At 47.3% G+C, this 17218-nt stretch overlaps 2 protein-coding genes across 4 annotated transcripts in view; one reads left to right on the top strand and one right to left on the bottom strand.

The window, feature by feature from the left end:
* Positions 1–17218, bottom strand: part of LOC134021090 (proprotein convertase subtilisin/kexin type 5) — a 401110-nt gene that overhangs the window by 87093 nt on the left and 296799 nt on the right. The gene's annotated exons all lie outside the window — the stretch shown is intronic.
* Positions 1–17218, top strand: part of otud7a (OTU deubiquitinase 7A) — a 93670-nt gene that overhangs the window by 58819 nt on the left and 17633 nt on the right. For 2 of the 3 annotated variants that reach the window (XM_062461572.1, XM_062461570.1), the window contains exons 2-8: positions 2939–3073; positions 4893–5046; positions 10169–10333; positions 10451–10669; positions 11729–11830; positions 12263–12390; positions 12813–12925. In XM_062461572.1, coding sequence (XP_062317556.1) covers positions 4962–5046; positions 10169–10333; positions 10451–10669; positions 11729–11830; positions 12263–12390; positions 12813–12925 — 812 coding nt within the window. In that variant the 5' untranslated portion in view covers positions 2939–3073; positions 4893–4961. The remainder of the gene's footprint in view (positions 1–2938; positions 3074–4892; positions 5047–10168; positions 10334–10450; positions 10670–11728; positions 11831–12262; positions 12391–12812; positions 12926–17218) is intronic. The other variant, XM_062461571.1, reaches the window with a different exon arrangement.

The raw sequence follows: 17218 nt of genomic DNA, 5'->3' as shown, positions 1-17218 counted from the left end.
AGTGATTTATTGGGGGGGACAAATCATATTTTTCCCAGGATTGGGGGGGTCGTGTCCCCCCTGTCCCCCCCGGGATTTCCGCCCATGGGCATCGCTCCACCCATTACCGGCAGCCAAGGTGCGGAACTCCAGAGCATAATCCGCCTCCGAGCATCCACCCTGTGTGATCTCGCAAAGCAGATGCCCCACACTGTCCAGCGATAGGATGGTCAAAAACCTCACTGAACAAGAAGATGAACTGAGTCTCTGATTCAAAGATATAGGGCAAAGGTCTAAAACACAATCTAAATAACAATAATAATACCTCACAATGAAACAAACAAAGGGCTTGACTTAAATAGGCACGCTAACGATTAGCAGGTGAAATCAATACAACCAAATGACAGCCAGAACACGGTACGAAATACCAGACAGTGAAAAACCAGAACTAGAACCCAAACAAAAGAGTTGAGTCTTTGTATGCGCGTCCCATGATCGAGCGCCCGGAAGGCGAGGATAGTTTGGCTTGAAAAGGGCCATATTTGTAGTTCACTACCACACTATATTGTAGTTCTTTTGTTCACTACCACACGCTATTGTAGTTATTTGATTCTGGTTGGTTTTGGTTTTGCTACAGTAATTCATGAGACTTTGCTACAATATTGTCGTAAGATTTGCTACAGTTAAATTGTAATTCAGGATAGAATCTCGCTTCCACGACTGGAGATAGAGAAGTTGTTACCTGAGTATTAGTTCAGTGAGATATGTTTGATTTGTAAAGTTTTTTTTTTTAAGTTTAAAAAGATTGCGAACCCCGCACTTGTTCCCACAATGGTTTGATCCACAGCCCCAGCCCTCAGCAGTGATGCAGGTGCGTGTGGGAAAATCGGACAGTAACTAGGTGCGTTTGACTTCATGCAGCACCGGCGTCGCCTGCAGCCGCCTGCTGCCCAGCTGACTTGAAGCAGCCAATGGCATTCTCAACTTCAAGGCAGCCGGCTGCAGCCGGCTGTCGGCGCCGCCGGTGCTGCATGAAGTCGAACACACCTATTGTTTGTGTCGTTGGTGGCTGATGTCCAGTAAGTTACGGTGGCCGACGTGCAAACGCGCTCTCTCTCTTTAGCTCCGTGGGGCCGAAAATCAAGTTGTTCCACTTAGCGCTCCCCCTAGGCCTGGTCAACTTCCGTTGTGAAAACTGGATGCAGCGTTTTTGGTTTGCGTGCTTGCGTGGTTTCCATCTTTTGACGACTTACATCGTCAATTTAATCCAAGATCAGCACGGATATTGTAGTTATTCGAAATCCATTTGCCATGGTTAGCGATACTGAACAGAAATATACTACAGGGTTTTTCCTGGGTCAAAATGGGTCTTCGGTGCTCCAAAAAACAACAACATATGTATATATATATTCTTTTTTCTAATCAATGTATTTATTCCCAGGTGTTTTGCATCTCCACCCCCCCCCCCCCCCGCCCCCCATATTTTCGTCCTATTTCCCCTAAAGCAATAAAGTTAGGCTACTTAAAGACACCTTACACTCATGAAGTATGTTCTAAATGGAAAAAATGCTGACAATTAATAATTGACGTAACAACTTATTGTAAATGGTCAGTAGCCTAGCCTATCGATTAAGGTAGGCCACTCTGAAGCATGTACACTGCCTGCTTCATTTGATATTGATAGGCTAAGCATTCTGTAGCAAATAATAACAATAAACCCACTTTTTATTAATAAAAAATACTTCAGCATAATAATGCACCTAAAATACAAACCTGAGCAAGGGCAGCAATTGCTATCGAATCAACAGACAATTTAGCTAGCAGGGGAAGAATACAAACAACGAAAATCACCAGTTAACTTGATTGGGATCTAAGCAGTGTCATTGTGTCAAGCATTGAGATATATCATGAATGGACTTCCTGATGTAGAGAGATTCTTTCCATTAGAGAGAACGTTTGATGTAAAGATATTGGTGAAGTTAAAAGCGGTTTTGAAACAGCCCACACCTGCACATCCTAGAAAAAGAGCACTCTCTGATGGTTTGATGTAGCCTTTATGCAGCAAGGTTGCTGACATGAATTGTTGACTCCTCCTAAGCAAAGTGGGTTTACATGAAGTTGAACGTCAACGGATGTTATGTTGATAAGTTGGTGTCCTTGTTTTTCTGTGTTGGGTGCTTGTTTTTGTGCACATCAGTGGACACTTGTAAGTTGGGGAAGATCTCGTAAGGCCGGAGACGCTTGGTGTTTGTCCCCGGCTTGGGAAACCCATTTCAATTCTGGTTAGATGTTCATGGAGATAATTTACTCGTTAATATCTGACTCCAATTTTAGAAATGTGCACAAGTGCGTTACCTGTAACCTTGAGCGCTAAACAGTTAATGACATGAAACTCTGGCGTAGGTAAAAATCGTCTGTTTGATCAGAGCATCCTTGCCCAAGGACACAACGTCATTTGGCACAGCCGGGAATCGAACTGGCAACCTTCTGATTACTAGCCCGATTCCCTAACCGCTCAGCCACCTGACTCACAAACTCTGTAAACCTTGTAAATGTACATGTTACAGCAATACAATTATTTCTAGAATGTAATACATAAAATAAGAAACAAAATCATATCAAACATGACATTAAAAGCTGTTTAGAACTATATTTACAAGAACACAACTTTTAATGATAATTTCAGAGTCTTCCTCGGTCCAACTTCCTCTTCAACTGTTGAGACCACCTTTCCAGAGGTGTGTCATTAAGGTGTGATTGTCATTTTAGCATTCATGCAAATCAACAACTGTCCCAGACGAGTGTCTGGGTGACCAGTGACAAAGGGGCTGCCAAAACAGCCCTACACACTGGATCATCGAAATGTAGACTTGTCATGCAAGAGCGTGTTTTTGCTGCTCTGAAATAGTATCTGGCTTTTGGAGACTTTCCACTGATATTTCTCGTACATGTGTTCCAGGTCTGTGTACTCCTCTGGTGTCCCTTTCATCTCCCCTGCTGCCGACGCCATGGACTAGAGGACAGTGGGTGTGATCTAGCACACAGCCATGGCCCTCAGCAGGCTGCTCAACCCACCTCAGTGAGAACGCAGACAGTAAGTGTTTCACTCACACCACACAACTGCATCAACCTCACAGGCCAAACAGCCTGGAGGTACATAGTATTTTTTTTTCTAAACCCAGAGTATAGTTTTCTTCTGGAAATCTCTGTAATATGTCAGTAGAAGGAGACAGTGTGTCATATTTTCATGATTCCCACACAAACAAATGGCCTCCCACATAATCTAAAGACCTCCCACAAGCAGGAGGCCTTGATGAGATGTCTCACAGTACATTTACATTTAGCAGACACCTGACTCCCACAGTAGGAATGATGGTCATGAGCCTCCCCCAGTATCTGTGTCATATTAGTCACTGTAATAGTTTAGTAGCAGGAAGCAGTGTGTCATATTTCCACGATTCCCACATAAGCCAATGACCTTCCACGAGCACAAGGCCTCAATAAAGTGTCTCAGAGCAGGATCAGAGGCTATAACCCCATTTCAGCCCCTCTAATATCAGGATTCCTGCTTTATGATTGTACGGGGAGGCATGTATTTTCCTGACACTCATGAGGTCAGTGTTGAGTCTACCTATTAAGAGTTTTTGTGATGCAAGAGTTTAATGTTATCACTCCCCCTGAACTGTTTCAGGGGGCTAAACTAGTTTTGGTCTATGGTGTTGTAGGTCTACACTATAGAATTACCATCTCACAATTGTTGTTTTGTAGTTCAAATCCTTGTGGTATTCTCTTGGAAAATACTACAGTACTGTATGAATAGTAATCACATACATTTGCATAGCCTTTTCAGAGTTACGTGGTTGAACTGAATCTCCTTTGACTCTGTACAGTGCTGTGTGATAACAGTAGTCTCACACTGTCAGCACAGGCACTGTGAACTGAGCAGGGGTCTAAAATATGCTGGGGATTGTTCTCCTTTCTCCAGTATGCACTGAGCCTCTCAGTAGCTGAATATACATGTAACACAATGCTGGTAGTAACTAGGTCACCTAAACTCAAACATAAGTGCTGCATTTACTCATAAATAATGCATATGATAAAGACAAAAGTTGCTGGGTCTTGAACAAAGCTATTTCCCACTCATGTCAGCTCGGATGGAGGCGGTTTCTGTTTGTCCTATCTGAACATGAGGATCACTTTGTTGAGTGCGCAATCAGATCACATTTAGACTTCAGACCAAGCAACATCTGGGACCAAAAAAACTGGAAACAACAAATGCATAGTGGTGTACTGTTTCCTCCAGGGAGATAGTGATGTGGCTGACCACTTTTTGCTTCTCCCTGACCTACTACTCACAGAATGATGGGCAGGTCCCAGTGGCCAGGCAGATATAGCTGTCATTCCTGTGTCCAGCTGGTGGTGAACCCTCAGAGATCCAGTGTTCCTGCAGAATATCGCTAGGTGTTTATCTCCCCAGAGATGATGCCCAGGGTTCCATTCCTACCTAACTCAAGATCATTGCACTTCACGTTGAATGGAAGCCATTCAGAGGCTCAGACTTTGTGAGTCATCGAGTTGTAGCTTTGTTTATGATCCTGTGGAATTATTGTTAATCATTAGAGCCTGTACACCATATCGGCTAGCTGTGATTTAAACAAGCTCGGTGTAGCATCCTAAAAAAGTGGAGGGAACATGACACTCTGCTGTCCAGTTCTCTCCACAGTGAGTCATTCCCCCACACACATTGCTCAGAGGGCTGGTGTGGGTGTATGCACTGGGACACACCCCCCTGACACTAGTTGACCCCACAGTGGCATAAACTCTCATGGGGGATGGTGTCATTGGATGTTTCATTCCTTCATGTACAGTGTAATGTAAATTCCCACTCTGTTTGTGTGTGTGTGTGTGTACAGATGAACTTGTGAAGCCTGGCGTCCATCAAGACGACCGCTGCAGCCTGGGCAGCACACACACATGATCACATGACTGTGGACATGGACACGGTCCTGTCAGATTTTGTTCAGTCCACTGGGGCAGAACCAGGTCTGGCTAGAGACCTGCTGGAAGGTAAGACGGCTATATCTCCTGAGGAGAAGGTCTTGAGCAGAAGCATCAGCAGGCCAGCTTGCTGATTTAGAGGCCTGCGTGGCAGCTTTACAAGCCCGCTCCCCAGGGAGAGCTTTGTGCCCATTCAAAGGAACTCATTGAGAAGTGGAATGCTGATGGCACTTGTACAGCTTCCGTACAGTACACCACGAAATGCAGAAGGAGACGGGAAGAGAGCAAAGTGCTCTACATCAAAAGGATGTAGGAGGAGGTGGTGGAGGAGGAGGTGCCCATATGCTCAATGGAAATGGTATTTGTGGACAAGGGTTGGCTTGCATGTACACTTCTCCCCTCTGGATGATGCAATCACTTCTTGACTATCTCACTTTTGTGCGACACAGATTTGCATTGGCAACACATGAGGTTAAGGTTTGAATTGATTTGTAATTAAATTATTTTAATTGTTATTGGAAAAGATAAATATCAAAGTGTGAGAAGGCACAGTATGTGGGAGGTGTGTGAAAGGTAACAGGGTAGTTGAAGGTTGTTTTACCAAAGCAAGATAAATGTTGAAATCCATTTTGAGTGCCCAACCTCCCCTATCAACATGATCTGTGATCAATACTGCTGAAATACTCTTGTCAAACCCACTTGTTTGTAGAGTCATCAGGGAAATTCTGGGAAATTGCAAACAGTAGACTTGAGTGACGTAACCTCTTGCATTGCAAACAACCTCACCATTTATGCAATGGAAGCCCTTGCAATTTAGATAGATGGCGTGGTGACTGATGAATGAACTGTGGTTTTGGAAATAAATGATGTGTAATAAATTGATGATGAAGACGTTAGTTGAGAGGAGGTGCAGCACTCCTCTAGACAGCTCCTCCTCCTGACACACCCACAACCTGCACCCACTCCAGGAAGACTTTGTGTTATCTTCCACCTGAGGTGGCATGAAAAATATAAAATGGCTATTAACAAACTGCAACCCAGGCCCGTAACGGAAACACATGAGCCCCCCCCGCAGAAAAAGCCTGAGAGCCCCCCCCCCCCCACCACATATGTAACGGATAATGTAATACAAATACCGAGGGGACGAACAGGACCCCGACGCGATCAACTGAACTTTTTGGAACATTCTGAAGAGCCGTGTAATAAATGCAAGTGTAGCCGGTGTGTATCGGTGAAACTCACTCCTCAGGTATGTAACAGGCCACCCGCATCAACGAATTGCTAGCTTTTCTTTGGCGTAGTTGGTAGTGGTGGCGCTTGGGAAGCCAGAGGTGGTAAGTTCAAACCCAGTGCGGGACGATTTGCCCGATACCTCTGACGGAGCTTGCAAGACCACGTCTGTTACACTGGTGCCGTGACCCGGATCGCTAGGTTAGCATCAGCTAACCGGCCGGAGTGAGTTTGAGGGGTGAATGTAGCCGGTGTGTATCGGTGAAACTCACTCCTCAGGTATGTAACAGGCCACCCGCATCAACGAATTGCTAGCTTTTCGTTGGCGTAGTTGGTAGTGGTGGCGCTTGGGAAGCCAGAGGTGGTAAGTTCGAACCCAGTGCGGGACGATTTGCCCGATACCTCTGACGGAGCTTGCAAGACCACGTCTGTTACACAAGATATCAAAACTCAAGCTTGTCTTGTGAGGGAAATGTATTCAATAAGAAAAAAACTCTCAAACGGTTTGCAGGTGAATAGCCTACACATGTGCGCGTCTTTTAGCAAATCTGTGTGCAAAGTCTTTTACCACACTCTTTACATCTAAACTGCGCGCACATTCATTTTCTATGCTAAGGATGGCCAGACCTGACAGCCTCTCTTGTGACATGGAGCTTCTGAGATATGTTTTGATCAGTTTCAGCTTGGAAAATGACCTTTCAGCGCTTGCGACAGTCACGGGTATTGTCAGAAATAATTTGATGGCCGTGGCTACATCAGGCACACTTGATAGTATGGAGTTGTGTTTTATTATTAGCGTGTTCGCTAAATCATAAATGGAGCCATTTTTTGTCGTGTGAATCTTGTAGAAAGCAATGACTGTACGTTTTACACAATCATAATATGTATATAACTGAAATACAATGACTTATTGTAACTTTGATTATGTTTTTTGTATGTTTAAATAGTCAAACGCAATCGCTGCAACTGCACGATACTACTGTCGCATAGCGTTACGTTATCATGTTTGCTAATAATGTCAGTTATGTAATATATTTTATAATTAAGCACTTTTTCCTACTTTCTCTTTTTTTTGTAGTTTCACTCCATTTCAATGTTGTCAGCGTGATAGGAAGTCAATAAAGGAGCAAGGCTAATTTTCCTGGCTCTTGGAAAGAAGGCTCTGTTAACGCTAGGAAGCACAACACAGACAGAGCAGTACAGCTGTCAAAGTATAGGCTAACGTTAGCTACGTGGTACAGCAATGTTAGCTATAGCAAACAGTACAATACCTGTCTCTTCTGGCAGATGAGTGCATCCTTCACCAGCTGGTCGAAAAAGAAATTTTCTGTTTTGAATGCCGCTTTTGGGCACCGCTTTTAAATGTGCGTTTCATTTTTCCTACGCTACGCTACAGTTAGCTACCTATTTGCAGCGGGCTCGCCGGTCTGTGTGACCATCTGACCTACTTCGTCATGTCACTTACCTAGCTAACAAAGAAAGCACAATTAAATATACTTTCCTTAATTTTTATATCAACTCTGGAAACACAGACAAGACAATAAGACATCCCATGTAATTCAAATTGGATAAAAAAAACGGGGGGCCTGCCACGCGAGGCCCCCCATCCCTGCGAGGTCCCCCCGCGGTGCGGGGGCTGCGGGGGTAATCTTTACGGGCCTGGGCCTGCTGCAACCCACTCCAACGGTGTGGTACAAACAGACAATTTTGAACACATATACATTATTGATTAGGATTGTTCTGGGGATTTACAATCCCACTGCTGTTGTCAACCACGATAGGTCAAACCACCACTAACAGTAGCAGGGACCTCAGCATATTCTCCTGCAGGTGTGTGTGTGTGTTTGTGTGTATAGCAGTGATCACAAGGCTGCTCAATAGCATACTGATTGAACCTCCCACCACTAACTGTTTTAATGTGATGATTAGACAGTGCCTGACATCCCCAAAACAACACAATGCTTCATTTCTGTCACTTTCAGAACAATTCAGACCGCATAATTGCTGTCTATTTTATTCCACCATATTATATACAATTGTTCATATGTTATCCTAATCTCTATCCTATATTAATCTTGCTTTTAACAACTGGAAGGTATGTAGAAACATAATCTAACAGTAAAAGGATATGACAGTCAACACAGGCATCTACACATAGTTGAGTTACTTATCTACCGGGTGTGTGGAAGCATAGAAGCTGTGGGAGGTGTGATGGGGCAGGGATGTGCTACGTGTCTGTGGAGACGAGGAGCCGGTGCTTCAGTCTCGACCTTTCCTGTGGCTGATTGGATGATGGATTGTGTTGACACCAGTCCTCTGGTGTCGGTAGTACTAATCATTACTGTGTCACTGAGCTCTCTGTCTCTCTGTCATTCTCTTTTTCCCTCGCTCTCTCTCTCTCTCTCTCTGTGTTTTCTGTCCCATGTGTGTATGTGTACATCCTCTTGCTCCATGCTCACATGTCCACCACTGGGACTAATGCAGGGCGAAGACAGAGGTCCAAGAAACAATAGTCTTGATGTTCCCTTTCAAACATTACATACCCTAGTGTTCTTGTGTTAGACACCATCCTCAGCTCTGACAGGCTGTGAGGCTGTTTTATATTAGGAGTGTGAGAAGGGACAGACAGACTGAGGTGTAAAGAGGAAAATGTATGGTGCTGCCCTCTGGAGGATGATTTAGGGACTGTAACTTAATTTGCGGAAAGATCAAAGATGCACACATTTTACATTTAGTAATTTATCAGACGCTGTTATCCAGAGCGACAGGGACATTCCCCCGAGGCAAGTAGGGTGAAGTGTCTTGCCCAAGGACACAACGTAATTTTTGCACGGCCGGGAATCGAACCAGCGACCTTCTGATTACTAGCCCGATTCTCTAACTGCTCAGCCACCTAACTCCCACAAATTAGGACAAATTTGCTGATACCTTGGAAGCCAGATTAATATTAAAGAAGCCTGTAGCCCAGGGTGGGTGGGATCCATGAAAAAGATGTATATTGTGTGTGTGTGTATTAAATCTGCCGTCCATAGAGGCAGCGTGTGCAAGGCAGGATGTATGACAGCTTCATCGTGGCTGCGTAAGGAAACTGAGGAGTTAGATGATATAAAACCACATTCACACACCAACACACTCTATATGTTTGCATACATGATCATTGACACATGCTGTACTGGTCCTAAGCAGTGTACAATCTCTCACTCATTCATGAACACACATAATGAGACATATAAACATAAACAACTCAACTTGATTATGTATTTTGTGAATGTGTTGTGAATGTGTTGTGAGGACAGTTTTTGGTAGGCGCTGCTCTGAGAATGATTTGTAAGAAATATTCTGGTGAGCTTCAACAGCTCCCAGAAGTATAATAAGACTCAGTCTTGACTGGTGTCTCCTATACCTGGGAGGGATTTCTGGCAGAGGAACCAGCAGCAAAAAGAGACAGATGTGTGTATGTGTGTGCGTGTGAGGGTGAGAGAGTAAGAGACACACCTCATCCAAGGATGAGGTGTGTCGACCGGGAAAAAGGGCCGGGAAAAAGGGCTTTTGGGTACTCTGCACCCTCATCATGGAATATGTTGCAGAATGTTTTAAAGCTCAGGGAACTAATATCACTGACTACTTTTAAATCTCGAATGAAAGAAATAGAGGCAGGTTCCCTAATATGTAAATGTTTCTTAAATTAACTCTACGTCACTGTTTCTTAGCTCTTAGCTTTTAGTTTCTTTTAACTTGTTCTGTGTTTTTCTGTCTGTAACTGTGTTTTTTATGCTGCTGCCTGTCTTGGCCAGGTCTCCCTCGAAAAAGAGATTTTAATCTCAATGGGACTTCCTGGTTAAATAAAGGTTAAATAAAAAAATTAAAATAAAAAAATGCAAAAAGGTTCAGTGTAGACTGAAAAACCAACATGCAAACAAATGGACTCCTGAATGTCTGTGTGTGTTGTGGCATTCCACAGGCAAAAACTGGGACTTGAGTGCGGCTCTGAACGACTATGAGCAGCTGAGGCAGGTGCACACTGCCAACCTGCCACACGTCTTCAACGAGGGCCGCTACTACAAGCCCCTGGACGACACACCCACCCATGTCAGCTGCCCTCAGAAGCAGGAGGACAGTGCCCAGGGTAAGCCATCATCCTTCCACCAATACTCCCTCACACACAGTCTCTGGCAGTCTTATTGCATTCCTGTTGATTAGTTTTAAATGGAGCCACCCATCCCATTCTCTTCCCCGCCCCCAGAGAAGCGCCTGTCTCGTGGCATCTCCCACGCCAGCTCTGCCATCGTGTCCCTTGCTCGCCTCCATGTGGCCAGCGAGTGCACCAGCGAGCAGTTCCCGCTGGAGATGCCCATCTACACCTTCCAGCTGCCCGACCTCAGCGTCTACAGTGAGGACTTCAGGAGCTTCATCGAGAGAGACCTCATAGAACAGTCCACCATGATGGCTCTGGAGCAGGCCGGTCAGTCTCTCTCACTGCCTAGTCTTCCAGACATGTCGGTGTGAAACTAGCTTTATGAAAAATGGAGGTGGCTGATTAGAGTAATTTGTGGTAGAATGGTGTTCCTTCTTTATTAACGCATCAGTGTTCCAACGTACAGTATTCATTGCCTGACAATGATATTCTCTTAGAACAAGATTTGCTTGTGTTTTTTAAGAGGCGTGAACCTTTTCTGCTGCTCCAAGAACATCAGAACTTGATAGTACATCTTCGCTGGGTGGGAAATCATCTAGAAAGCACTCTGAGTTGACTGTCTCTGAATAAATGATACCCTCAGGTTAGGCCAGGGCCAGCGCCCAGAACAGTGAGGCTGACAGCATTGTACTGAACTGAGCCCAGGGCTGTGGTAGGGCCTCTCAGCTCACCCTCTCTCCCTCAGAGACCATACAGTGGGAGGGCTTGCCTGGAGGCAGGTGAGGGGGAGGGATAAAAGAGAGGAGAGCACGGGTGGAGAGGAAGGGAGGTTAGGGTGAGGAGGGTGAGTTGTGAAGGCTAGGGGAGGAGAGAGAGGAGAGGATAAAAGGGGAGAACCATCCTGTAGGAGGGCAGGCCTGGAGGCATGAGGGGGGAGAAGAAGAGAGTGAGAGGGAGATGAGGTGAAGAGAGGGAATGGGAAAGGAGAGTTTGGTTTACAGCTGCTTTGTGGCAGCATGGTGAGGAAGATGGAGTACATGGGGGAGGTCATGCTCCTGGAGCTGCAGTGGGAGAATGTCTGCTCATGAGGATGTGGGTGCTAGCATGTATTTGTGTTGCTCCTCTTTAATGTCTCTAGATCTCAACTATTTCAGGCCTAAGAATGTCCAGATAGTTCTTTCTGTAACACACTCAGTGAAATAGATGGTCAGTACTGTAACATTTGAATGAGTTATTTGAAGAGCAGTGTGTACTTGTGTGTACCACAGGAAAGTTTGTTTGAGACTAATTTGGACGTAGACGTAGTGGAGTCCTAAGTGACCAGTAAAACTGTGAAACTCTGAGGTGTCTGTTGGAAGTAACAGGTGGTTCTCCTGGTGTTTTCAGGTCGTCTAAACTGGTGGTCCACCATGTGCTCCAGCTGCAAGAAGCTGCTCCCTCTGGCCACCACAGGGGATGGGAACTGCCTGCTGCACGCCGCCTCTCTAGGTGAGGGAGTGAGGGTGTGTGGATGAGAGAGAGAGGGAGAGAGAGATAAAGGTAGAAAGAGAAACAAGAGAAACTAGAGAGAGAGTAAGAGAGATGAGAGAGAGCGAGAGAGAGATGACAGAAGATGACAGAGAGGGACAGAGTTGACCTTATGAGGGAAAGGAGAGCCTCATCTGTATCAGTGACAAGCCAGCTGAATGCTTGCCCAGGGCTGAACTGTGCTAGGGGAGCTTGCTCCCCTGTGTCGTACATGTCACAGCTGAGGGAGTAGATGTAATTTACACTGACAGACAATGATGTGATAAAATACTTGGGTCATATCAGGTAAACTTGTCACTCTTTTGAGCACTGAGTTCTACTTTTCAGTTATAATGATCACAATATGGGATGTGTGTGTTTGTGTGTATATATATGTGTGTGTGTGTCGGATAGGGATGTGGGGCTTCCATGACAGAGACCTAGTGTTGAGGAAGTCTCTGTATGCCATGATGAAGACTGGAGCAGAGAGGGAGGCTCTCAAGAGAAGGTGGAGATGGCAACAGACCCAGCAGAACAAAGAGGTCAGCTCCACACTCATCCACTCTGTGTCCTCTGCTGCATCTTCATGATTTTTGATGTTCTGTAGATTAAAACCTCTCTCAGCATCAGTATAAATCTCACTGCTTTCACTACTGAAGATAGGTCAAGCTTGGACTGGCACATATGATTATGTATGGTATAGAAATAGGCCTGCATATATGTGTCGGAGCGAGTGAGATAATTACATGTTCGTGTGTGTGGGTTGGCTGCTGTGAAGAGCAGTATTTCCATGGAGACTTTCTGGTGTGTATGTGCTTGTGTGGGTGAAAATTCCAGGCACTTGGGCTTATCAAATGTATGTGTGGTGTGTTTGTGTGTTGTGGTCGTGTGTGGGGGTTTGTGTGTATGCGTATGCACATTTGTTTGTGTGTGGGTGTGTGTGTATGTGTATATGTGCATGCAGTCAGGGCTGGTGTACACTGAGGAAGAGTGGGAGAGAGAGTGGAATGAGTTGCTAAAGCTGGCATCCAGTGAACCACGCTCACACCTCAGCAGGAACAGCAACACAACGGGAGGGTAAGTCCCTCAGTCCCATCACACACACTCACACTCTTCACCGCCCTCTCACAGACACTCACAAAGAACACATAAATACTCACATAAATACTGGTGCTCATGGTGTGATAAAACAATGGTGATTTGATTCATCATTTGAACAATTTTGATGAGCCATTGTGGTGACGGTTGAGAGGGTTCTGTGTATATTGTGAGTGGACTTGAAAGCAGTGAGTGTGCATGAGAGTAAAGAGGCCGATTTGATCAATATCCTCGGCCAGGCTGCCTGTCAGGCGTCTTTGACCCTGGCCACTCAGCTCCGGCCCCTGGTTGACAGGCCTGCACTATTATTTGTGTATTTGTTGGTGGACTGGCCACGGTTTTGCTGGTGTGCCAATGAGGAACATTGCCACCTACTAGCCATTATCTGTATGTGGTCTGGAAACAAATCTTTGGGCAACTGTGAGCTACATGATGTTTCTTAACTAGATGTATGTGTGTGTGTGTGTGTGTGTGTGTCAGGGGGTTTATTTTAGGTCAGAGTAGCACAGTGTGGAAACTGTAATTTTGCGGTTTCCTACCTCACAGTAAAGGCTAAGTTGTGTTGTTAGTTTCCATGTTCGTTGACACATACACAGGCACACATGCTGTGAGAATTGTCAGTCAGTCACTGACTGACTGAATCAGATGCAGTCATGCCTCTTATAGCAAACTGCTCCCTGTATATATCCAGAAAAAACCCAACTCAACAAAACTCACTAGAGCTGATTATCACTATGACTATAACTGTAAATATCTTCTCAAACTATAATGGATGTTTAAAAGACTGTTGTAAATAGACCGTTTGACAGATTCAGTCAATTTCACACACTCATCAGCAACGTTCTAAACCTACATATATGTTTTACAGTAATGTTTCACATTAATAGATACAAGTGCACAGTGCCCGTGATGCAGTTAGTGGCACACAAACACAGACACACAGATTCCTGGAATTATAGGGCACAGTGCCTGTGATGATGTTTGTGACACACACACATTTCTGGAATTATAGAGCGATTGTGCAGTGCAGTGCCTGTGATGCAGCAGACAGAAATGCATTTGCATTTTAAGAATGTGGCTGCATTATTTGACTCATAAATGAAATTAGTAATCAATCATCCTATTTGAATTTTAATTTTCTTCTTCAAGAGTGCTCAATCTTTCACTTAATTAAAATGAAATTTGAGATTTAATTTTCAAAACATGCCCCAGCAAATAAATACCAAAATTCCATTTGAAATGTAAAATTTGAAAATGAAAATGCATTTCCAGAAATGCATTTTCATTTTAAGAACGTGGCTCAAAAACCTACCATGAAGAAAACAAACAATGGTTCTCAGTTGCCCCTGCCCGGAAGCGGGTCACCGGGGCCCCCCCCTGGAGCCAGGCCCGGGGGTGGGGCTCGATGGCGAGCGCCTGGTGGCCGGGCCTTTTCCCATGGGGCCCGGTCGGGCACAGCCCGAAGAGACAACGTGGGACCCCCTTCCAGTGGGCTCACCATCCGCAGGAGGGGTCATGGGGGTCGGGTGCAGTGTGAGACGGGCGGCGGCCGAAGGCGGGGGCGGCGGCCGAAGGCGGGGGCCTTGGCGGTCCGATCCTCGGCTGCAGAAGCTAGCTCTAGGGACGTGGAACGTCACCTCGCTGGCAGGAAAGGAGCCGGAGCTGGTGCGCGAGGTAGAGAAGTTCCGGCTAGATATAGTCGGCCTCGCCACAACGCACAGCATCGGCTCCGGAACCAGTCTCCTTGAGAGGGGCTGGACTCTCTTCCACTCTGGAGTTGCCCTTGGTGAGAGGCGTCGAGCTGGGGTGGGAATACTTCTTTCCCCTCGGTTCGGCGCCTGTACGTTGGGGTTCACCCCGGTGGACGAGAGGGTAGCCTCCCTCCGCCTTCAGGTGGGGGGACGGGTCCTCACTGTTGTTTGTGCTTACGCACCAAACGGCAGCGCAGAGTACCCACCCTTTTTGGAGTCTCTGGGAGGGGTGCTGGAAAGCGCTCCTTCCGGAGATGCCCTCGTCCTCCTGGGGGACTTCAATGCTCATGTGGGCAATGACAGTGAGACCTGGAGGGGCGTGATTGGGAGGAACGGCCCCCCCGATCTGAACCAGAGCGGTGTTTTGTTGTTGGACTTCTGTGCTAGACACGGCTATCCATAACGAACACCATGTTCAAGCATGAGGGTGTCCATATGTGCACTTGGCACCAGGACACCCGAGGTCTCAGTTCGATGATAGACTTTGTAGTCGTGTCGTCGGATCTGAGGCCGAATGTCTTGGACACTCGGGTGAGGAGAGGGGCGGAGCTGTCAACTGATCACCACCTGGTGGTGAGTTGGCTACGATGGTGGGGGAAGACGCCGGTCAGACCTGGCAGGCCCAAACGTAATGTGAGGGTCTGCTGGGAACGGCTGGCGGAATCCCCTGTCAGAAGGAGCTTCAACTCCCACCTCCGGGAGAGCTTCGATCATGTCTCGGGGGAGGCCGGGGACATTGAGTCCGAATGGGCCATGTTCCGGGCCTCCATTGTTGAGGCGGCTGACCGGAGCTGCGGACGCAAGGCGGTAACCCTCGGACCCGGTGGTGGACGCCGGAGGTGAGGGAAGCCGTCAAGCTGAAGAAGGAGGCCTATCGGACTTTGTTGGCTGGTAGGACTCCAGAGGCAGCTGATGTGTACCGGCAGGCCAAGCGGAATGCGGCTTTGGCGGTCGCGGAGGCAAAAACCCGGGCGTGGGAGGAGTTCCGCGAGGCCATGGAGAATGACTTCCGAATGGCTTAGAAAAGATTCTGGACCATCATCCGGCGACTCAGGAGGGGGAAGCAGTGCACTGTCAACGCTGTATATGGTGGGGATGGTGCGCTGCTGACCTCGATGGGGGACGTCCTGGATCGGTGGAAGGTATACTTTGAAGACCTCCTTAATCCCACCAACACGCGTTCCGACGTGGAGGCAGAGTCTGGGGACATTGGGGGGGGCCTTTCTATCTCTGGGGCTGAGGTCGCCGAGGTGGTTGAAAAGCTCCGCGATGGCAGGGCTCCTGGGGTGGATGAGGTCCGCCCGGAGTTCCTTAAGGCTCTGGATGTTGTAGGGCTGTCTTGGTTGACACGACTCTGCAACATCGCGTGGACATCGGGGACAGTGCCTCTGGACTGGCAGACCGGGGTTGTGGTTCCCCTCTTTAAAAAGGGGGACCGGAGGGTGTGCTCCAACTTTAGGGGGATCACACTCATCAGCCTCCCTGGGAAAGTCTATTCAGGGGTTCTGGAGAGGAGGGTCCGTCGGATTGTCGAACCTCGGATTCAGGAGGAGCAATGTGATTTTCGTCCTGGCCGTGGAACTGTGGACCAGCTCTATACCCTCGGCAGGGTTCTGGAGGGTGCATGGGAGTTCGCCCAACCAGTCTACACATGTTTTGTGGATTTGGAAAAGGCGTTCGACCGTGTCCCTCGGGGGCTCATGTGGGGGGTGCTCCGGGAGTACGGGGTACCGGACTCCCTGATCCGGGCTGTTCGGTCCCTGTACGACCGGTGCCAGAGTTTGGTCCGCATTGCCGGTAGTAAATCGAACTTATTCCCGGTGAGGGTTGGACTCCGCCAGGGCTGCCCTTTGTCACTGATTCTGTTCATAACTTATATGTACAGAATTTCTAGGCGCAGCCAGGGCGTTGAGGGGGTCCGGTTCGGTGACCTCAGGATCGGGTCGCTGCTTTTTGCAGATGATGTGGTCCTGTTGGCTTCATCGGGCCGTGACCTTCAGCTCTCACTGGAGCGGTTCGCAACCGAATGCGAAGCGGCTGGGATGGGAATCAGCACCTCCAAATCTGAGGCCATGGTTATCGACCGGAAAAGGGTGGAGTGCAATCTCCGGGTTGGGGAGGAGATCTTGTCCCAAGCGGAGGAGTTCAAGTATCTCGGGGTCTTGTTCACGAGTGAGGGAAGGATGGAGCGTGAGATCGACAGGCGGATCGGTGCGGCGTCCGCAGTGATGCGGGCTCTGCATCGGTCCGTCGTGGTGAAGAAGGAGCTGAGTCGAAAGGCGAAGCTCTCTATTTACCAGTCGATCTACGTTCCTACCCTCACCTATGGTCACGAACTGTGGGTAGTGACCGAAAGAACGAGATCGCGAATACAAGCAGCCAAAATGAGTTTTCTCCGCAGGGTGTCCGGGCTCTCCCTTAGAGATAGGGTGAGAAGCTCGGTCATCCGGGAGGGGCTCAGAGTAGAACCGCTGCTCCTCCGCGTCGAGAGGGGCCAGTTGAGGTGGCTCGGGCATCTGAT

Source organism: Osmerus eperlanus, chromosome 5 (genome assembly GCF_963692335.1).
Source record: "Osmerus eperlanus chromosome 5, fOsmEpe2.1, whole genome shotgun sequence".
NCBI lineage: Eukaryota > Metazoa > Chordata > Actinopteri > Osmeriformes > Osmeridae > Osmerus > Osmerus eperlanus.
This window is presented reverse-complemented; position numbering and strand designations above follow the sequence as displayed.